At 33.2% G+C, this 24,273-nt stretch overlaps 1 protein-coding gene across 4 annotated transcripts in view; it reads right to left on the bottom strand.

Annotated features, from left to right (window-relative positions):
- Nucleotides 1-756: 756 nt before the first annotated feature.
- LOC128235203 (uncharacterized) overlaps nt 757-24,273 on the bottom strand; it is a 38,390-nt gene continuing 14,873 nt past the window's right edge. For 2 of the 4 annotated variants that reach the window (XM_052949958.1, XM_052949962.1), the window contains exons 8-16: nt 23,970-24,031; nt 21,695-21,741; nt 16,515-16,613; nt 15,744-15,818; nt 8,805-8,864; nt 8,370-8,427; nt 7,080-7,169; nt 5,409-5,793; nt 757-2,577 (exon numbers count right to left, since the gene is read on the bottom strand). In XM_052949958.1, coding sequence (XP_052805918.1) covers nt 7,141-7,169; nt 8,370-8,427; nt 8,805-8,864; nt 15,744-15,818; nt 16,515-16,613; nt 21,695-21,741; nt 23,970-24,031 — 430 coding nt within the window. In that variant the 3' untranslated portion in view covers nt 757-2,577; nt 5,409-5,793; nt 7,080-7,140. The remainder of the gene's footprint in view (nt 2,578-5,408; nt 5,794-7,079; nt 7,170-8,369; nt 8,428-8,804; nt 8,865-15,743; nt 15,819-16,514; nt 16,614-21,694; nt 21,742-23,969; nt 24,032-24,273) is intronic. The other 2 variants (XM_052949959.1, XM_052949960.1) reach the window with 2 other exon arrangements.

Genomic DNA, 24,273 nt, shown 5'->3' with positions numbered 1-24,273 from the left:
GAAAATGTCACGTAAACATTAGGTACGTGTTAAAATTTATACTAAGGCATACCCAACCTAAATTAACAAGAAATAGGTATTTTGTAAATGAATTAATCTAGAACGTAGGTTAATGCAGATCAATGGACAATGTGGTATGTAAAATAAAGTAAATAAGAAACCTTTAAATGCTCAGTTAACCTGGTATTGTTTGCTTGCAAGAACAACCAAGATATTTGGACGTCAATACGAAGTGACATAGTTATCATGATATAAATCTCATGCAACTTCATGCAACTTTCGGGATGTCGTCGATCTGATGCCTGCTTGCGAATCAAATAGAACAGTGTGCTTCAAATGAAATTTATTTGATATGTGATCTTTATCAATGTGATCAGATTAATAACCTAAAAGGGATGACAATATTGAAACTTTTCGTAATGAATTCATGCAATATACTACTGAACTGATAATTCATACATCAATGTATTTAAAGACCACAGAGATAGGATCCTAACAAATACGAATTGTTCAAATAAAAAAATATAACTGTTGATAATAATTGACGCAATGTTCATTGTACAAAACGTTAAAACTTTACATATGAGTACAGTCTTCTTGTATTACGTATGGTCAAAAACAACTTTACGTGGTTGCGAGTACATTGTCGTGACCATTGTTTTTAAAGATATGCAATTTTACAAGTTTCTACGCACGGAATGGTTTCGCTCATGGCATTTACAATCAATACAAGGCTGTAGTAAACACTAACAAAATTATGACAGGTTTATTACAGTATTACAATGTACGTTTGAATCGCAATACAATTTTATGAACATTTTACTAACACTAAGACTGTCCACCTCAATCCAAATTATGACATAGTTAGAAAAAAGAATAATGATAACAAATTAACGTGAAAAATTACCATAGCAAAACAATGTCTGCCCGTCAATTAGTCAATGTAGCATATTTATGCGAAAATTAATATGAATAACTCAAAGCATATCTTAAATGCACCTGTCAGTGTGCAATTGGATTATCATAGAATAAGGGCTACGGACAACATTCGTGACATCCAGACGGACAGAACTTTAGACATCCAAACAGGACGAATCGTCACATGTCCTCATTACCATCTTGGTGGTTATAATCGTGCAATAACATTACTATAAAATAAAGGCTTTGATTAAACGAAAAACAAATTATTCATTGTTATCAATCAAAGTGGTATTTTTATCGAGTATATTCATAATTACATTAATGATTTACCACTGAATAAAAATGTACATGTTCTTAAAAACAATTAACAATTTTATGAGCCATGATGCTTTAAATAAACTCTATACCTGATTGCTAATAATGAAATTATTATAAATCAGAAATCAGCTTTAACATTCTATTAAACAAACACGAACACATGCATTCCAATAGGGGTTTCCAATAAGTTTAAAACTATAATGATGACATGTCTATATAAACAATGAAACAATGCACATATGTCCATTTTAACCCGTGCGAGTTATTCAAAATTAAAAGATTTGTATGAAAAATAACAGAAACAAGCACAGTAGTCGAACGTTGAAACATAAACTCCGTTTCATGGCACAGGGTAAACGCGAAAGACATAGAACACATAAAACAAACAATCACAAATCAGAAACCTGCAACAATTGTCTACAAACAACACAGTGCATATATACTTTATAAATATCTAGGGGTGTTTATCAAGGAATGTTAGGTACCGCTTTGGAACAGTCAGTAAAATGTAATCACTCTGATCCCAACAATCCCGAATAAAGTAAAAACGTAAATTGTAAATTGTATCAAAGTATGCATAAACTTGAGGAAAGTTAATAAAAACAACAACTAATAATGAACTAAAAGGTAAACCCCAAGTATATCTATGATTAGAGATCCCGACTTAATCTGCAGACGAAAAAATACAATTCAGAGTACTTATTGCAAAAACTTTTCAAAGATATGATCTAGTTATTGTTTGGAACTATAACTATCCCACACAGTTTGCCTGAGCAAATAAAAAGTTTAAAGAAATGTGATCATAGAATGGCATATTGAAAAGCATTACTGTACTAAAACTGTAAGCAAAGAAAGAAAACATTATTAAAAAAATAAAAATTAAAAGCCACACAGTGCTTGCAATTTAAGGTTTGTTTTCGCACAATATGACAATAGCATATTGCTTTCGTTGACAAGTACAAGCACAAGTACCAACCACACAATACAGCTAGTTCACCTTTGTACTGTACCTGTCGCCATGCCAAAGTATCAATTGGCATAAACATTTGTTATAATGTTTTGTATCTACATCACTTATATTAAGAATCATGCTTCCTTCCTTACTGGCTTTTGTTCATCTATAACAAGTGAACTAATGGATATATAAAACAACAATATTATGCACTACTTGGTTGTTAAAATAGCCAACATTTTCAAAACCTACATCAATATATAAGAACATATAATAACATAAGAAACGGGTAGAAAAAGATGCGTGTGTATCGGGTACATCCTCTCAAACGTCTGATCCGGCGTCCGCTCCTATACATCTAGTCGGAAGACTGCATTTAAACATGCCTGTAATTGTAGTTAAGTATGTAGACTATTCTGATTGAATAACCATCAGTCATTAGTAAATGTATTGCTATTGTTCGTCCTATGGACATTGTCCAAAATTATAAACTCCGCCATGTCTTAAGTTGACTTGATATACTATTGTTTGATTCGATTATTTGATTCGAAGAGCTTGGATGGTGACATTTCCAATAAAACGAGCACTGTGTTTGTGTCGTCATTTTTGTAAGAACTCTCTGCAGGCCCACTCAAAAGTCCAAACAATATTAATTAGAATCAAGGCACATTTGTGATTAAAATATTTAAGGATATACCCACGTATGCAAAAATAATTCATGAAAGTGTCGTTGTATGCCATTAAAGTCAATATTACAATATGCAATCGGTCTATCGATGAAATATTTCCTGCCAACGAATTAGATTTTGTCTCTATATATTTCAAAGTTAACGTTTTGAATACTTTTACAGGTTAAAACCAAATTCATTACGCTTAAGATTGATTATGAGAACACTTTTTTATAATACAAATGGAGTTGAAAGAAAACACCAAAAAATCGCTGTCATTGTTTCAATGTATTAATTCATTATGTAAATATATTCAAAGACGACAGTACATAAAATTCGCATAATATGATTGATGAATGTTTAAATAAGTGCCTTTTAGCAAGATGTTTGTAATATATTGGCTACTATGCTTATCCTTGTAGTTAAACGTGTTTTAAAATATATTTTTATCTTCTGTTTAAATATTAATTGACAGTGTTTAAAATAATAATAAGAAAAGCCAAATACATGGACAAACCAAGTAGTGAACACATTTAAAATTACCCTGCGTAGGGACACACGGTTAAATGTCTTATATGTACTTTCAGAGAGACACAATACAGCACAACACACCAAACATAGAGCACATGTACATACATAAAGGCATTGCAAATTAGCATACCATATAGGAAGATAATCAGTAGTTTAAAAACAGAACACGTTAACCTTTTTTTATACATAATGTATATGAGAATAGATCGAAGCTTATAAACAGCCATTCACCTTCAAGCTTCGAAATATTTTGCCAAGGAAATATCCAAACAATAATTAATGAAAGATAAAATTATATGTCCTAAAATTTACAAATATATGACTTAAAATAGATTACTGACTGCAGTTGTAAAGGTATATGGTCAGATATAAACCATAATCGCTTAATTATTTCGCAATTACATATAATTTCGTGACTAGGTTTGATATGTTTCACACATGTTAGTTTTCAGAATTTTACTTTTGTCTACGATGTATGTCCCTGTAGTTATCAGTTTTTTAATCAAAGTGGATACTACAATTTCATAAGACATTCTAGACAGTAGTGGTCTGGTCATATAGGCATCCGTGTTGTCAACTTCTTATATATTGTCGGTCAATTCCATCAGTGTTTAAACACTTGTTGAGAACAGTTATTCCTTAAAACATGTTGGAATTGCCGCTTATGAACGGTCAGAAAAACAAATAATGAGATAAAAGTAATGCATAGCTTTTACAAACCAGTCTGCCTGATTCACATTTGTATTCAGTGTTCAACGGAACACACTGGATTGATCCATAACAGTTAATGATTCAGTCTATCAAACAAGAACGCTTTAAAATCGCTAATTTCAACTCAACACGCACGTAGAGATAAATGGATACTGACCTACTATCGCACTAATCATAGAACCTATTGACCCTTAAATTGTGTTCCTAAATGACCGTATATATATAACCTGTTTATGAACTTCTCTCTAAGTGTATTTCAATGTTAAATATATTACTGTTTATGTTGAAAATACCAATATCTGTATGGCATCACTCACTTTATTCATATCTGAAAGTAGGATATAGTTTCTTTTTTTTAAATCTCATCTGTATTTTGATAAGCTTTATTTTACTGTAAAGGTAATAGATTATATCAAAATATACCTTTTCTTGCAATATCCTTGCTGAACTCAATTTTTGTCTCACTTATGCTATCTGTTGTGTCATAGAAAGGAAACAAAACCTTTAGGGTAAAGAGTTTGAAAATGTTCGTACACATTTAGTTATGTTGACTATGTTCAACAAACGTATGACACAACATAACAACGTTGTTGTTTTTCATGATTTAGGAACATAATAATAAAATCATGAAATACACCGTAAATTTGTTTTTTTTTCTAATATAGCTTCATCGAAATACTTTGAAAGTATAATCTCCAAATAAGTATAATATATGAAGCACTTTTATTCATAATCTCATTTTACATATTTGCTATGACATGGTTTCCATTCAATGCCTCATTTCTCTAGTTTTAAATATATCATATATTGTATATTTCGCGATGTTTTGCATGACCAGGCGAATATCATATTTTAGATTATTGTTTTGCTTTCCGCCTGCGGAACGTTCGCACTTGAATTAAACTCACAATGGCGACTTGCAAAATCATGGGCTTCGGTGCTAACTACGTAATAACACTTCATTTATCTGTTTAAACAGAATAATAATAACGTGTTTGCTAGAATACTAGTGATCGATGATTAGACCAGAAGGGCGGAATAGGATCATTTTGTTCGTACAGACCATATTCGGATAAACCTGTTGGTAAACTTTCAAGCTAACAGTACAGGTGTTAGTGTTCACGAAGAATGAATATGATGGGAAAACGAATTTGCAAGACACTATTGTTTGTTGTGTTTCCACTTGATTACTCTCATATAAGAATACAATGTTGTCCATTATGATAAGAAACATAAAATGAACTGAAACATCAATAAATATTTAGTGCTAAATTTCATACAATAAAAACACTACTAAGATGGCTTACCTCACCCTCTTTTCTAGTTAAATGTGCAAATCATGGAACGCTAAGTAATTCGGGCAACCTGCTAAAGAAACAAAACAACAGCTAAAATTCAGATAAAGTCCATAGTTTGATATAAAATGTTTAAATTTCAGGTTTGTTTACTTATTAGGATTTTGGTCCGAATTACGTATGTGCTGTCAAAATAACGTTTGTTGACATGACATATACTAAATATATTTTTTATCGCATAGAAAACCAAATACTGTCACATCCATTTTCGATACCAGTGCCTACTCAAGTTTCTGCATGGTATGCTTGCCCTGTTAGGTCTCCTTTGATCTACACTTGGCCCAGTCACAGCTTTTAGGGGTCTCTTTTCCTTTTTCAAGGTCGGCGTGGGCTTAACCTGGACGTTGACAAAGCAAATGCAAGTAGGCAAAGTGTTATCCCCTCCAGCTGCCAACTACGTACCTACCTAAGCAGACAGTAGTTTTTGTATAATTATCATAATGGACTTGTGAGCGTTCCCACGTAGAAGATGCAATACATTTCAACAATTAACAAACCCTTATACAGAAAATTTTACCTGCTATTAATGTTCGGAAAAATATGAGGCACTTAGAGCCTTTTACATGAGCTTTCAATTACATTGACATTAAGGTAACGATATATATTTATATCAATAGTTAAATCAAACGTATTACCCGTAATCTGTTTGTGCCCAAATACGATGACGTACGAAAATTTTAAAATTATTTTTGAGCGAGTTGTACTCTGTCCTGATGTAAAGACAGTTCCGAATACCTCCTACTTAACGGAACAGTTATGCTTTTGGGTAGGATAAACATGTGGCTTTTAAGTATTTCAGTTTTAGTAAGTCGGGTTCAGACCCTAGTGGCACTTACAAGTCAGCATAATAAAGCAGTTGTTGCCCATACATATATTTCGAGAGCAATCGGCACAAGAAACAAAAATGATTCGCTTCATCATATCTGTTAAAAGGAGGTGTATCGATATGAGAACCGGACACTGGTATGTACATATTAAAACATATTTAAAATGCGTTACAAAGAAGTTTGTAGACAGCTTGGACAAATTCTAAAAGAAAGTATTATTGTTTTAGAAAATTAATAAGTATTTATATGTCCTATATCACTTTCGGGTGGTTTGGCTGAGTCTGCCTAGGAAGTTTTCTTCATCAAAATAATATGTAGGGAAAATCACCCTTATATATAATGCATATGTTAAACAAATATTTACCCATAATGTCGATCAGTATATCATCTCTCAAAAATTATTGATTATGTTTGAAAGGACGCATGCATCATGCTTGTTGAAAATTGAAAATAAATGTGTGCTTCTTTTCTTCAAACATACATTAGAATTACAGGCTATTTACCTGAAAACTTTCTTTAAACTAATCAATTGTGTCATTGCTTTGAATATATATGCAAAAAGCTACAGAAACATACTCAGTAGCAAAAAGTTTAAACACAAACCAGGTTTAGTGGCAATGGGCAACGCCAAAGACATACACCACAAATTCACAAACAAGAAACATAGAACAGCACACAACTCTACAAACAGCACAGTGCATAAATACGTTTTTTTTTCGTTATTCGATTTTTCAACTGTGAAAATGGAACAAATTTATTCTGAAATATATAAAGTTGTGAAATAGATTAATATTACCTCAATTATAATCAACTTAGTTTTATCGTCTGGTGGTATGCTTTCTGATGGCCCCTCTTCTCTAATTTGCGATTGGTAACTTGGTTTTCGCTATAAAACAAATACATGCCTTGTTACACTCAACAGTAGTCAATCAGAGAAAAGTGTTTCAATGCATGGATTAGAAAAGAATATCATTTCAATAACCAAAGTCGACCTGTGTAACACATTTAACATTAATGCTCATTACATTTAAAACCTCAATATTTAATAGCATTATAGTTTATGTTGAATTTTAAAGAATACAACTTCAAAAGGACGATACAAAGGCTGGTCTTGAGTTTACTTCTATGATATTGGTTTTGAGTTTGAGCCCTATTGGCTATTTCAATGGTAATTATGAACGATGTTATATTGCAATGTTTGACACTCTACGGCTGACTTATAGGCAAGGCAATTATGAGTCAAAATAAAGAAGTTTTGTCGAATGATTATGGTCAAATTATACCAGACTCATAAAGAGTTTGCACATCATTTTTGAACTTTTACATTCCATAATAACTAATTGCTAATTTACTAAATATATATTTGTAAACATTTGAACTGTTCTACTGGGTCTGAACATACAACGAATTATCTGCCATAAGTAGATACACAACCTAGAATTAAATTAAAAACATGCCTCAATATGTATTCAAGCCAATATTTGCACATTGTTCCATCACCTTTACATAAAATATTCAAGTTTTATCATTACATTCTTGTCATCTCTGTTATATCCTTTGTAATATTGAAATAATGTATTATTCCCGGAAACTTGGTGTCACTTAAGTCCAAGATGTTGTTAAGAATTAAGTGTGCAATAATGCATTTTTATGACCCTGTGCCAATATTGTCTTGTATTCAATTAAGATGTGCATTCTGATGTGGATGTGTGAAAAATAGATTAAAAAATGTGTCTGTAAGGAGTTTAAATAATGAATTGGTATCTATAAAACTTGTGACACATGATGACACATATAACATACAGCATCACATATTCAGGACGCACAGTACATGCATTTGTATGAAGCAAATCCAACATTTTTTTCTCAAACGATATCGTGTCAATGTTGTGCTCATATCGTTCACAGAGTGAGAGCAAAATATGTTTGCACTGGCATCAAGATAATCTTTACAATATCTTCTTTTAGTTTAATTCATCTTTGAGCAAGTCTTTGTTTTGTTATCGATAACAGACTCTGTGTGGAGCCAAATGAAATCCATTCTAACGTTCGTTGTAACTTTAATCCAATGAGAAAGCTTGCGTACCTTTCAAAGTCCTAGGCGGGACCTCACTATTCAAAATAGACTGCCACTTCGTATTTTCCTTAAACAAAAAAACGGATCACATTCAATATGAAACAAACTTGTTATGGCGAAGAGGGGGGGATGTTGTTTTTTTTTTGGAGGCTTGGCTGCGAAATATACCGTGACCTTCTTATCACTTAAAAGTTATCCATCCCTTGCACTAACCTTTTATTCCCTATATTTACAGTTTTGTCGTAAGGCGTTAATATTATTATCATAGTGTCAAACATTTTGTGGTGATGTGCAAGCATTTACTTTGCCTTTATTTAAAACAAATTAAGACCTGCTTTTTTGACGATACGGTTAATTTTTAGCATCTATAAAAATATCTAAAGCATTCGATTGTTAGACACTTAACGAAATGACGTTGGACAATGCAAAATCTTATCTATTTACATTTAAAATGTTCGTGTAGTTGTCGGATCCCATAACAAGCAGCTCGACATACTTTGTAGCCTGAAAATAGAAATAAAAACAAAATGTAATTGCAAAAGCTGTTCATAAAAGTCGCGGACAGGCTTTGTATTTTTAATATCAATATAGTTATGTTATGATGATCTAACGTTTTCAAGACTCATCTGTTCACTTAGAACACATATTATAGTGATATGACCATATACCATTTACATAAACGTTGCTAAGGAAACCAATCTCATTTACGCAAAAGTTGCTAAGGAAACCAACAGTATAGAACACGGAGTACTTTGAAAAAAATGATTTGCATAATACTTTAAACACAGTTTGCATGATACCAACTTCGTAAGTAACAGAACACAAAAATTGATACCTAAAAACCGAATATTACATAAAACATTGTACAGTATTTAAATTTGGTCGTTTCATAGTTATACTATTTGCATTGGCTTATTAAACTCATGGCTGGAAATAGCAAGTATTATAACATTGAAATTGACATTAAACATGTAATAAAAATCCTTTTCATGAAATGTGCTGTGGTTATTCCGAACATTTACACCTTATACTGATCAATTTTGACAATTTATAGGAATGTTCACATCTAGTCTCAAAATAAGGTAGCAGTTTCATCAAATTCTGGCTTAGACCGAAAGGTTACCGACCTTAAATGCGTTTTGAAATGCGCATTAGAGGATTTTCGTGAGCATTGGCAACAACAAATTACCTTAAAACATAAAATATGAAAAAAATTAACTCTAATGATGAGATCTAAATAACATTTAAGTGATCTTGTATTTTATTGATATAAAATTATGAGGAAACACACAATGATATCAAGCATAGTAAGGATAATGGCAGATAACAGTCTTTGAAATAAATTCGTTATTCACGACGCCATGACGTGTCAAATTGCTCCTCGCCAAAAGGTTGGTTGTTAAAAAATTGCACATGTTAAGAATTTCAATCAGCTTAACGAAATATGCAATACTCTATCACAATGTATTGCCCGACATGTCGCATATGTTATAGTATGTACATTAATAACTTGTGGCATGAATTTACTCCTGTTGACAATCTATACGAATACCCCTTTGATACCAGCTGAAAAAGATATTACATTATATCTATATGTATAACAAAATGTAAACAAAACATGGGACAATAGTTAAGTTTTTTTCGTTAAGAGGGGTTAATTTAATGACTAAGATAAATTTAGTAGGAGTGAAAGGGAAACGTTTTTCATTTATGTTATAAAAACTAGGAAGTCTTTCACCCAATTAAAATAACAAACAGTTCTGCTGCTCTTGACAATTTATTTAATACATGCACAAACATCTACAATAGTAGACTGTTAAATTTGCATGTACGCATGTATTCTTTACAAATTTAGATCATCCGCAGTGACCATTTTGTCTTGCCATAACAAGTTTTATTTCATTACATCTGGTGGGAAACAAAATTGTATGAATAAGTTCATGTCATTTTTTCAAGACTTTAATGCTATATGTTTTAGTAATGAAAGTTTATCTTACTGTACGTATATCCAAATGACTCCTCTTAACCTTTTTGAAATACTTTAACCCGCAGAATGAAAAAAATATATTGGATTTATCGCAATCTCAAATATGCAACACAACTGAAAGTATATTCTGAATGTAGCACGGAAAACGTTAAAACCAAACTTCCATTTTACGTGACTTTCTTAAAGGCCAAGTTTAAACTTATCAAGGCGTATTTATATACAAATTACTTCTCTCAACCCTCTCAAATTATTTTAACCCACATGATGATAAAAGAAATGATATACATATACAGATTTCGGCCTAAAAAACACGCCAACATTTAATCAACAAATACTTTCAAATGTATTAAATCAATTTAGGCTAACTGAATTGCATCTGTTTGTCAAATTTGTGCTTTTTTAGTCCAGTCATATATTTAACATAACATATCATTTACAAATGAATATACAAAATAGTGATCTTGGATTCATTGACAGTCAACACACCATAATAATTATATGCCGAACTGATTGTTTCTCGAACAAATAGTGCAACAAAGGACATGGAACGAACACACTAAAAACTGAAAAGTTCTGAAAGTATCTTGTTTTAAATGTTATATTTGGCACAAATTTAAAAGAACAGCATTTTGCCATTGTCTTTATGTTGCTCAAGTTTTGCACATTTGCTGTCAATGTCACACTTTTGAGTACTTAACACACAAACAGGGGTGACTAACATCTTCATTCTCTTGAAATATGGGATTCAGTGCTGCAATGACACCCGGTTTCAGTTTACTTGAACACTTCAGGCTGCTGGCACATCGGAACCTGCAAATAACATTAAAGTATTGTTCTTTATAGAATAAAACTACTATCTACTACTGTGAAGCAAAACGCCTGTTAACAATTATTTGAAGCAAACACAACTATACATGAAGTAATAAATATTGAAGATTTTACGCATTCATAGAGTTTGAAGATCAATACTTAAGTTGATAAAATATTTAGTTTTGTTAGATGTTGCAATGAGTAAGTCCAAAGTAATACCCCGCTAATTGTCTACAAAGAAGCATTTTGGAGGAGATAGAACTGCACATGCTTAGGATATCTTCTAACTTAAAGACCATATTCCAGTTCCCGGAGGCGTTATGAAATTCCGGACAGCACCATTCTTTGAGCAACATAGATTTTTGTCCTTGACGGTTCCTCCAGAGCTCCAGCAACAAGGGGCTATAGACAAAATACAGAACATTATTAATAAATATATGCACAATGCTGGTACATACACTAGGGAGTTTAAGTGGGGTTGGTGCGGGCTGGGATTTATATGTGTTTGGTGGGATGGATATTATAGATGGGGGAGGGGCGGGGGAGCCGTAAGTCTAAAACACGGTTTGAGGAGCCGTTAGTCTAAAACAGGGTCTCAAATGCTACGCGTATCACCGGAAAAAAATTAAATTTGCATTATCATATCATGTGTGTAAAGGGTGTTGAAGGCTTTGGTTCATACATGTACGTTATATACTCAGCTAGTAAGACCTACTGTCCGCGCTCACTCTGAGAGATAAAGTCGTCTGATTTTATGACTCTGCTGCGGAACTCCACGTCTGAAGAGATAAGGAAGATATAATTATTTCCTGTTCAGAAGTTCATCGTAATGTAAATGCATACAGTTCTTACCAGCGATTTCTTTGTATATGTCTTGACTTGTTTGACTTGTTTATACGCACATTGAGTCATTGATATATTGCATTTGTTTGTTTTCATGTAAAACGGCTGACATTTTACACAATTGTGAACCATGACCCTGTTTGTCATGCCTTTGATCAAGACAATGTAGCATACAATTAAATGATATTTATTATTGGTGGTTTAAAATACCTCGTGACCTTTTGGGGAATTTTCCTCAGAATACGAAGTACGCAGGCATCAACTTTGTGCTTTGAACTTTATCTCATGTCTTTCGCAGTCACTTTCAATTGAGATTTTCGGAAGAATATCTTTAAAATAGCCATTTTCGGGTGTAATACATGTATCAATGTTTATACTTTATCAAAATAAAATGCCATTTTATGCAACCGTAATGTTTAAAGATCAAAGTTGGATCTGAAAACAAATAACAGCTATTTAGTGTAGCCATCAAAATCAATTGAAATATCACTTCCAACAATTATCAATTTAAGGAAAGAATCTTTTCAAGTGTCCGCAGAGTTTACCTCTCCAAGGAACGCGCAATTGTACTTTTTCGATCGACTGATCACTCTCTGAGGTCCAACAATAAAAACTCCATGATACTCAGAAAACTATAAATTCATTGTGTTTGCCGCGATAGCTAAAATCAGTGGTGGGAATGGAAAGTGAGTCTAGCTTATTGAGTGTACTGAATAGTGTGTTTGGGAGGATGGGGTAGGGGCAGGGGTGGGGGCGATTTCGGCAATTATACCAATCATACAATATTTACCAAACAAATACAATAATTTAAACCCTTATATACGATACACAAGTCAGTTAAAAGGATGTTTTGACAAGATCAGTAAAACACATGAATATACAAAAAAATAAGGTATGTATATGTTACCTCAGTCTATGCCTTTCAAGTGGTCAAATTTTTGTTCTATTATTTCATATTTTATTCACTAATTCATTTATTTAATCCTTGAATAAGTCAAGCATTGTGACTCACAGATGTAGAAAGTACGGACTTAGTACTGTTTTTATGAGTGAAATGTGTAATGATGCAGATCATTCAGGATATTCAAAATGGCCGCGGCCGTTATTTCAATTACTGATGATCAAATATAATATATTTAACAGCTCATTGTCCCAAACAACCATATTTGATAACTCGTTCCAGTCGAATCATCGGCGATTATAACGAACGCTCCTGGAACGATTTGTAGTGATTACTGGTCCGAGGTCTCCATGAACCGTACCTTGCTATCATATTATCGGTTGGAACACGAAGATCGATATAATATTATGTTGCTAGTGAAATGTGTTCAAATATGTTTTATTCAATAAAAAAATAACATCATGCATCTCAGTTAAACTCACCTTTACATTTCAGAAAAAATAAAATTGTTCAACACATTAGTTGAACCAATACTAAACTATTTATTATCTTATTACGTCTCTTTTCTTCAGTATAATAATTATGATTTAGCTTTCAATTGAAATCTTTAATACAAAAATAACAGTGTAAGTATGATATAGTTCAGGCATTTTTCAGCATTTTCCCATACCTTCTTCGTTAAAAAAGGAAACTCATTATGTGTAAAGAAACATCAAATTGTTGGCATTAAGAAAGTCACGTGATATGCAAAATTCGTAATGACGTAGTGTGCGCTAAATTTAGATTGTACTTTCAGTTTTGTTGCATTGTTTAATTGCGATAGATGCATACTCCTCCTAGGGGTTCAGTATACCAGACAATAAGTTTACTTCACTATAACCTTCACTAAAACCTACTTGGACTATATTTCATGATAAATTTAAAGATTATTCTATGAATTGTTTGGTGAAAGGAAAGTCAAGAATCATGCACATTATATTGGTCGAGGGGACATATTCAGGATATTAAACAATATAAGTTAGAAAAATAAACGTAAGTTATCCTGGTGAATTAATCAAACAATTTAATACATTATCCGCTATGTGTGTACGTTTATTGTATTTTTTCTTTGGTCAGGTTTAATTGTTTGTTGTGTTTACCCCACCCACCTTTTTGTATACATCATCAACCCAGCAAACACTTAAAGTTGTGACAACGCTGTGCCAACGTTGTATCAACGTTAAGCTCAAGTTATCTTAACATAGATGCCATAACGTCGTCATAACGTTTTGAATTAGGAGAATTTCTTAATGTTGTAACAATATTACTTTGGTAACCAATACACAGCCATTTTACAACGTCGTTGCAAGGGAATAAAGGAAACAAAAGGTGAAAAACAAATACACATTAACTAGTGATAATTTATTTAAATCAATATTTTAATATTGATGCATATTTCTAGAATCGGATATGTACACTCCAGATAACAAGTTAACTGTCAAATACACTGTCAGCTACTTTATTTTTATATACAACAATACGTTTCACTTAAAAATAGTCCGAAATATATAGAAAGCATCCCATGCGATTCAACATGAATAACGCAATTGAGAGTTACTTTTAGGAAAACTAAATGTTGAAATAATTGAATGGTGCACCCAGAACTTTTCAGTAAAACTATTTAAGTCTATTTCTGCTTTCTCATAATATAACTTTCACATCTAGCCGTTCGGTAGTACTTTATTTATACACGAGATGGACTTCCTGAACTAACACAAACATGTGTGAGCAACGAGTGCACTAGTCTTATCAATATTCTATATAAACAATCTCAGAGTTTTGCGACGGACATTTTGGTTTGATTGCTTCTGGTTGTTTTTTTTCAAAAACTTAAATTAAAGCGTGTGATTTTGTAGGATGCACCATCCGAAAGTAACTATTTCCTCTCGTTAAGGTGTTAAGAAGAAGCTTCACAAGTCTAATTCTCACTGGTATTTAGTAGTTAGCGCGTTGAGACTAAAAAGTACCTTATCAAAGGTTTGCGAACCAAACCTGCAGTTTAGTTTGAATATATCGGGTAAAAATCCGAATGTCACGCTAATCATATTCTGTGTAAACATATTGTAACGTTTGATGAGTACATTCATGCAAGCTTTTTTCACTACCGAGGACAATAGCACGTACTGTAAAGTTACATGATCTGAGGTAATTTCACTAATACTTTATTAAAATTGTTTTCACTTCTTTGATTATATATATATTCCATAACATAGTATATATGCAAACGCTATTTTCGCATAAATGCACTATATAACAGTCAGCGATTTGTTTACATGCATTTATCGAAAATTATACATTTCATATTTAATATTAACCATTTTTATTGCTGGAAACTTTCAGTGATTTCAGTTTATATCGATAGTTCACTATTTGAAGATGCTGACAATATTTGCATGATAAGAGAGAATATTCAGGGGGCATATTAACCAATTGATGAAGCAAGGGGCACCGGAGTGGAACATTTATTTTACTTTATTATTTTCAAGTAGTGTATGGCTGTGAAATGGTTGGTCACACCTCGTAGTTATTATAATCAAGAAGTCACAAAACACAAACAGTATACGATATTTCCCGACTACGTGACTATAACTCTTATTATTTTTACCACTTTCAGAGTATAAGCTACTGGACTTTTATGCAATAAGAAAACTATTGTGTAAACTATCAACTTATATATTTTCACGGCATTATAGCATGTTATACTTCCTAAATTAATAAAAGCTGATTAGCAAAACCTTAAAGTTGTGAAATATGATAAAATATATCATATACCGTAATTACGATGACATATGAAATTACTTACCTCGACTTTGGTATTCAAAGGAACCTTTTGAATAGTAATCTTGAGTTTTGCCTTTTCACTCGATTCATGTGAATCCTGTTGAATGTAATTAGATATGGTAGTTAAAAACTCTGCAGTGTAATTTACTTCTAGTGAGTTGCGGTATCTGATTTGCTATTTCATATCGGAAAAAGCTTATCCGATTAATACTTTTACAACGTTTGTGTTTTTTTAACGGTTGAAAAAATGCATCACAAAACACTACAACAAATGTGTGTCTGCGTGTGTGTGTGTGTGTGTGTGTGTGTGTGTGTGTGTGCGTGTGTACGTGTGTGTGTGTGTGTGTGTGAGAGTATACATATATTTCACACACTAACACACACACGCACACGCACACGCACACTTGTATATGTATATTTACATAATAACTTAATTTGAACAAGGTATCTTGAAATGAAAGGGATGGTCCTAACACGCCGACAGTGATAAATTGGGGCTTGATAAGTAAAACTGTTCAGAAAAGTTAAAAATAAATCTCGTGCACTTGACTTTTTTTCAAATATGAAAATAAGAACCAAGGGCCAGTACCTATAAGTACTACCTGAGATGGTTTATCGTATTCGTTTTTGTCTAATCTGATACGAGAAATATAAGTTTTTATACAATCTAAAAGATGTGGCCCCGGAATACAGGATTTCAGGACAGAATCAAAATTATCTGTACTTTTTGAATAATTGATGCCTACTTCGGTTGACTAAACATCTCTTAATATTCATGTATGATGCGTATTACCTCGTTCACTATATCTGTGTCCAAGGTAGGTATCATGGTGAATTCAAAGGGATTCACGAAACCACAACTACATCCGAAGTGTTTTTCTCGCTCCGACACCTGTAACAGTATAACTTCGTTTGCGTGAACTGTTTGGATAATACGTGATACAAATAAGTAGGAAAAACATCTACATTTAAACGAAGCTATTGCGATTGGACGTGTATGTTGTCATAATAGGGAAACAACAATATGATGATATATTTCTTAATAGCGCAAACATGTATACAAGGGATAATACCAACTATCGTAAATAATTGATATTGCAAAACGAGCGAAGGCCAAAGATTTATGCAATATTTAAGGAATGAAGTGCGGGATTGATGTTATTATCTTGATTTGAACCCAGTTTGGCTGGTTCAAGTAAATAGAATGTCCCGACCGTAACCGGAAATAGTTTATCAAATTACGTCACAATAACGCGGGAAAAGATCAACTACTTGAAATCACTTTAAACGTAAAATTAAAGAAACACTACGGACAACGATACTCTAAAAATGTCATAAATTAACACTTTCTAAAATGTTACTTTAAGTTGTTCGGGGCATGCTGACACGATACAAAGACTAGCAAGATTAAACATATTTCAATTCTCATGTTTGTTGTTATTCGATGATTCGCGATCCGAACATATCCGAAGATGTTGCGTTCATCGGATGATAATCGCCCTTGCCGAAAGGCAGCTCGTGTAAAATCGAATTAAGCACGGTATGTTTTCACCTTTATTTCCACCTTATGAAATGATTAACTTTCAAATCACCCGCCATCTTTCTGTTATTTCCAAATATTACGTGGACTTTCGTAAATATTCGGGAGAGTTCAAGTGAACCGCATTCGAGCGTGTCCGAAAGAGTCACCAGTTCATGTTCACTACTCATGTCTTGCGGTTTGTCTGTAATGCAACTTTTTCAGCTGAACATGACATAATTCCTAATCTTATTGCATCCTTTCTCTTTTTACCGCAAGTATGCAAGACGGGTACAAGGGCAACTTCAATGATAACCTAAAAACTTTTTACCGGAGATGATTGTTGATATCCGTTAATATTTAAGTACAAACGGTGACCAGTCACTTTATATTTGTGCGTTTTCTGCTATTAAATACACGGTTACACGGTTTCTTGTTATAAATAATTGATATCTTCCATAAATGCATTATTTGACACTTCGAGCCAAACATATCAATGAGTCGTTTTTATAAATTATTGACTTGATATTATTAGACCTTGAATAAATGTTCAAATGTATGTTTAAACTTTTATGTTTAAACTGTTGGCTATTGAGCTTGTTTCTGCAGTTTTTCACATAAGTAGGGTACAAACGAGAAACATATGGTGCAATTGCTCGTTTGTCTTTCAAATGAAAGCAAGAAGTTTAATATAAAGTTTCTGCTATTAAATACTATCGTGTTATCAGTAACTGATATCTTCGATAAATTCACTATTTAGTTTGTAGTTAAAGGTTTATCACTCAAAATTTATGTTGTTTCATTGCTTATAAATACGAGTATCACTTTAAAAAAGCTAGTATGTTTTTAACATAAATTAATTTCATAGTTTTCTTTTATCATATAAGTACATTTTAACTATTTTACATGGCCAGCAAATCTAACGTTTTAACTAAAATTAAGTAATGGAAATTAATGTGTTAATAAAATTAGTATATTAAGTTATGCACAAGTCGGTTACAGTGATGTTTTGCAACATTTGCCATTTGGTGATTAAATAAATCTAATCTGAAATTTCATTTCAGAAGTTTGTTCCGAAATCAGTAGGCTAGTGACATGATATTTTTAATAAATTATTAATTTCAATGTATCCCTACATTAGTTAATATTAAAAAAGGCCAGAAACTACATCGACGAAATTTAAAAAACACAATATCTATACAATTCCGATACAATGGGTGATTTTGTATATCTATTATAAACATCGACTGACTCTCACTGGAAGTGATATCCGAGTGGTTAAGGGCTGGTTCTGGAGCAGTATCGATTTGGTTTAATATTCCGTGCGGGTTCGAGTGCTGCCATTATTTCTTTGTAAAAACATACTTGCATATTGATTTATATATGCATAACTAATGAATTTAGTATATCGCATTTCACGGACGCGTCTTCTATGGAGCATATGGCGCTCTGTTTGTGGTACTTCGACCATACAACAAAGTCGGTTAGGGAAGATTTCATATCCTTTTGCACAATGAGAAGCTACTATCCGGCGAATCTTTGTCCGACGCATTCCTGGCAAATTTGAGAAAGGCCGGTCTAGACATTGTAAAAAAGAGGGGTCAAGGCTAAAGTTCCGTGGTGTTCAGGCGATAATTCGCAAGATAATTCCCGACACAGTGTACACCCACTGCAAAGCTCACTGCCCAAACCTGGCTATTATTCATGCGTCAGAGGAGGCACATGCCGGAAACATGATGAACACCGTTCAAGAAGTATCATTTCTGTTTAACTACTCGTGTAAACGGTTGCTGCGTTTTCGGGAAACTCTCGCTAATGATCAAGTAAGCAGGGAACAAATGAAAATTCGGACTAAATAACAGTCGTTGATAGCTTAGATGACCTCAACCTTCACTACGGTGATACCAAAGCCGTGGCATATAGACCTGCGATCACTCAGTTCGGCTTCATCATTGTTCTCTCGGCTATCGAGCATGTGCTGTCAGGGTTGGTGTCGTTATCCCAGATGTTACAGAACAAAACCTGTGATCTGGTTGAAGCCGTGAGAGAAGCGCGAACGGTAACCCGACAGGTTGCAGCCGAACGGAACGACCCAGCAGTATGGGATTCTCTGTATAATAAATCCGTTGTCATGGCCCATATAGTTACTGTTGATCCATCACGCCCAAGGGCAAAAAACAATCGTCGTCAGCAGCACCGACATAATTCGCCTGCAGACACTATATCAGAATACTGGCAACGAAACCTATATATACCGTTTGTTGATCACGTTTCGATGGAATTATCAGACCGTCTAATTGAAGATGGCGACAGGTTCAATGCACAGGATCTGATTCCAAGTGAAATCGGTCACTTGAATGCTGTCATAGTGCAATCAATATATGTCACGTTTGAGCGTGATCTAACGGCGGAATCTCTGGAAGAGTTCCAGCGTGAAGTGTATCGTTGGAGAAATAGGTGTGTTAGCGATGGCCTAGTGTATGACACTATAGGTGATACATTAGCACAAATAAGCACATGTTTATACCCAAAAGTATCAATATGCCTCCACATTTTAATGTCAATGTCAGTTTCGACCGCCACTGCGGAACGTTCGTTTAATACAATGAGAAGGGTGAAGGCATATCTACGGTCATCCATGACCACCGTAAGATAATCTGGGCTTGGTTTAATGAACATCCAGCGTAAATGAGACATAAACTTTGATTTGGTGATAGATGTGTTTGCAAGAAGAAAGGAGCGACGACTAGCCCTACTATTCGCATGTAGTCTTAAAAGTAAAAACGTGTGTGAAACCTCTGGCAGTCGGAATAAACAATACCTGATCGGTTGCATGCAAACTTATACGACATTTATTTCCTAGTATGCTAGATTGCAATACCTTTGACTCCGTGACAATGCCCACATGTACGCTTTTTTGATTTGACAATGTAAAAGTCTGTAGAACAACTGTGTGGTTGGTTTAGACAAGATATGGCTGATCATTTTCTCAATATTCATTTACAGGTTTCGCACTGCATTGTGGACAAATCTTAAAATTTACTAGTTACTCATAGTATATATTTTTGTATTTGTTTAAGTGACGGTCCATGATAAAAAAATAAATTCCAAACGCTGCAAAAGTTTTTAGGTTATTTTTATTTTTATGCGGCACAGTATGGTATGACTTGGGAAACATACGCCAAAAGTCACCTTAAACCATATAGAAGAAAAAAAAATTCGAGGGGGCATGCCCCCAAATCCTCCTAGAATGGTGCGTAATCCCAGTTAGGGCACTGCTACGCGCCTGATGATATATTATGTGTGATACAGGTTAAATAAAATATTCATTAATGAGAATGAGAAAAGTATTTACCACTGTAAAAAAGTATATGAAATCAACGTTGTTATAATGGTGTATACATTTAAAATAATGTTTGTATCCAGGTTTAAACATTTTTGTCCGATAATGCAAAACATGTGCATAGAATAAATCCGATGCATTAATAAAGAGCATTTCATTCAAATGAATGTTAAATTAGGTAAACTCGAAGACACTATCTTGCGAAGATTCATGGCATTTTCCGCTTCCAACCAGGTACATATCCATAAATAATTGGCTTTGGTCTGTAGTATAGACTACAAGTCAAGCCGGATTACGATTGAATAATGCATTCGTTTAAAAACGTGGCTTTATGAAGAAGGTGTCATAATGACAAGATAATGCACATTTTCCGAAATGTATATATGAACAATTTGAAAACTGTTACCCCATTATACAAGACATATCAGTGTTTAAATAAAAAAAAATAAAATAAAAACGTTTAAATGTTAAATATATTTGAAGAGGTTGTCGTCGTGATATACTCGACTTCGTTTCTACCGATAATAAAACACTTAAAATGATATATTTCAATCAAAATACACTCGGCTTTGCCAGTACCAAAATTCCAGCAAATCGAATCACCATTTATCATAAAAACTCTTTTGCAATGCGATACTGTTAACTGATGGTGATAGTAATTCAGTGGAGCATTCACAATCTGTTATCTCTGCTTATTTATTCCATTCGAGTTTTGAATGTTTTGAACGCATTGAGAAGTAAACGACTTCAAAGAAAAGGAATTGTAAAGTTTTCTTACAGGGTGAAAATTTTCAGAATTTTTGCTTGGCTGCTACTAATGATTTGCAATACTTGCATTCGAGGCAGGAAAACTATTTCCCAAAGTGTTTCCATTTTCGATTTTAAATGTTCTTCACCATATACAGTCAAATACTAGCATGGAGTCAATCAGTCCATACTGATATATACGATCAGAGTCATAATTTCTATTGAGATGTCACATGATGTGTTCTTGACAAAAGCAATGAATTGTGATTCTTTGAGACGATAATCGCTTAATACATCAGATGGGTGTATCTTTTAAACAGTATAATATAAGACAAAGTGAGACTAAGTCAATGTTAGCACTTACATGTAGCATACCACCGACTATCACATAGAGCTTGTACTGCATGTAAACTGAAACATAGAATATACCAGGTGGATTTACAAAGTGATTAATGTCAACGTATTGTTTCTGCTCTTAAAGCGGATGTTTTATAATGCTATGTATTGCACCTCGAAACTCGTGTTTTAAAGCGTCAATTTGTGCAAGATAGCTTGACAGTCAAAATAAACAAAGACGACAGAGTAAAGAAGCATGAATCCATATTTCAATTGCATAATTTAACATATTTCTTTCTTTTACTTGAACAATTTAGATACAAAATCAGGATATATTTACTTAACTAAAACATACAAAAAGTCTATTCGCGCAATAAAGATAAATATTCAACACAATAATGTTTATGGTAAACACAACAGTCCGCCTACCGTTTCATATATCGAATGTTTTTAATAAGAATTTTACAACGAAGCGCATAGCATTATATAAGAGTTCAAAATTGGCACCAAAACAATGCGGTGGTATTCGTCCCTCTGACTAAAACATGCATGCCACAAGAAAGTTTCTTAGGTCAGAGTATTTTATCTTTAAATATATGGGATATTATTTAAAAAAACAAATGGTTAGGGTGAGGAAATCAAAATAAATAGGGATAAAAGGATCCGAAGGTGAAAAAAATAAACGTTTTTTTCCTCGTTTTGATTATTTTGTTAAATCTCCTTATAGCATAAAGACAATACACACCTTACTTTTACTCAGTTAAAAGGTTTTTCTAAGGATGAGAAATCACCATAACGTTTCGAAAGCATAACTTAAGATTCTTTATTAGACTATAAATATTGACATGAACACAGCGTTCAACTGTTTTTTAAATAATATTTTAACCATTTACTTGTTCGAATGCAACTTAGTGTGCATATAATATCAAACAATGGAAGCGAACAGAAAAAAAATGTCAATATTATAAATATTTAGTTTTATCATGAGGATTTCTTGCCCATGATAGGTTTTAGGAGCATTGATAGTTGTTAAAATTGTTTCTGAAGTATATCAATTGATGCCAACAATATAATCATCTCCTATTGCTAGTGAAAAAGACCCACGAAGTTTCAGACAGGAAAAGGATGTCAATCGATTCTTTCCTTTTTCAACAAATAACACCTTGACCATTTAATGAGCTTTTCATATAGACAAAATGACCAAAAAAAGTCCTATACCTGATGGATATACCTCCTCACTTCAAAAGTAGGCCCGGGCGTACGGACGCACAAACGATTAAAATCTTTCGACAATATCGTTCTGACTCCAGCTATAGAGATGCCATTGACACATAAGCAACCAGTGTAATTTCGAGATCAGTTTGACTACTTGCACTGGCTGCCAACTATTATCTTCAGATTTTTTTCTGACAAAACAGGTACAAAACAATGTTATGATAACATCCGGGTCAGTGTTTTATAAGGATTTAAATTCTTATTCAGTATTATACGAATCAACTACGAGCGTAATATAATACCTTGTGTTTTTTTTCTTCCAATATATGATTGAAGCATTATATGGTCAATGCTCCTCAAGAGTCAAATTCAGAATAACATAACAATTTTAACTTTGATGAACACGATATTCTTTTTGCAATTTTTCTTTTACAGGAGATTTGCACATTTTAGTTGCGTAATATAATTTATCCTTATCAATATACGACGTGCGCCAGCGACTTTTTATTGACAATTACAGCCCACGAATTTCTCTTCTTATTTTGACCGGAAGTTGCGCTATCATTCCACAAACCGTGAATAACATGTTGTTACCATTTCATAATATACACACCTAACGTTCACAACGGTTTGATTTAAATAAACATCATACACATCGGAACTTATTTGTGGTAAAACAGTTCTATGTAGTTGCAGTAAGTACAAGCAATATGATATGACTAATTAAAGGAAAATGAACTTTCATTTTGACAGGACTTTGTAATAGTTACGGATACCAGTTCTGTTTCCCACGTATTTTCGACTGGTTTACGTCGTATCGTTACAAACAGACGGATAACTTATTACAATTGAAATACCAGTTGATTCTGAGTTATGAGTTATATAACACTAATTTTAATTTCTTGTTCACGTTTGAGGAGCGTACGGCGAAAAACTAAAAATAAAACAAGGAAATTCTATTTAATTTTTAATTGGGGTTTGCAATATTTAGGAACGGCGCTCCCGTAAATCTAAAGTTATAAAAACTCCTTACATAAACTATAACAAACACAAACACGATGCTTGTTATTAAAATGTGAAAATCCTACCAGTCTTCGTTCCATTTCCATTATATTGAATACGTTTCAAAACCATCGAATCAGCAATAGATCTGAAATTACAAAATATAACTATTAAGTAATTCTTTGCTTAATCTACATTGCCTTTGATCACAAGGGTTGCATTTAAGAAACACTTTAGCGGCAGTCTGTTTTGAAAAACACACCAGCTGCAGTGTTAATGAAACCTATATATAAAACTTGTCTGATCAGGTTAGAAATTAAAACATGCAATTCATTATAAACATTAAAATACATGAAAGAAAATTAGAAAACACAACAACAACAACAAACC

This window comes from Mya arenaria, chromosome 5 (assembly GCF_026914265.1).
Source record: "Mya arenaria isolate MELC-2E11 chromosome 5, ASM2691426v1".
Classification (NCBI taxonomy): Eukaryota; Metazoa; Mollusca; class Bivalvia; order Myida; family Myidae; genus Mya; species Mya arenaria.
The sequence above is the reverse complement of the archived record's forward strand: the minus strand, read 5'-3'. Positions and strand labels throughout refer to the sequence as shown.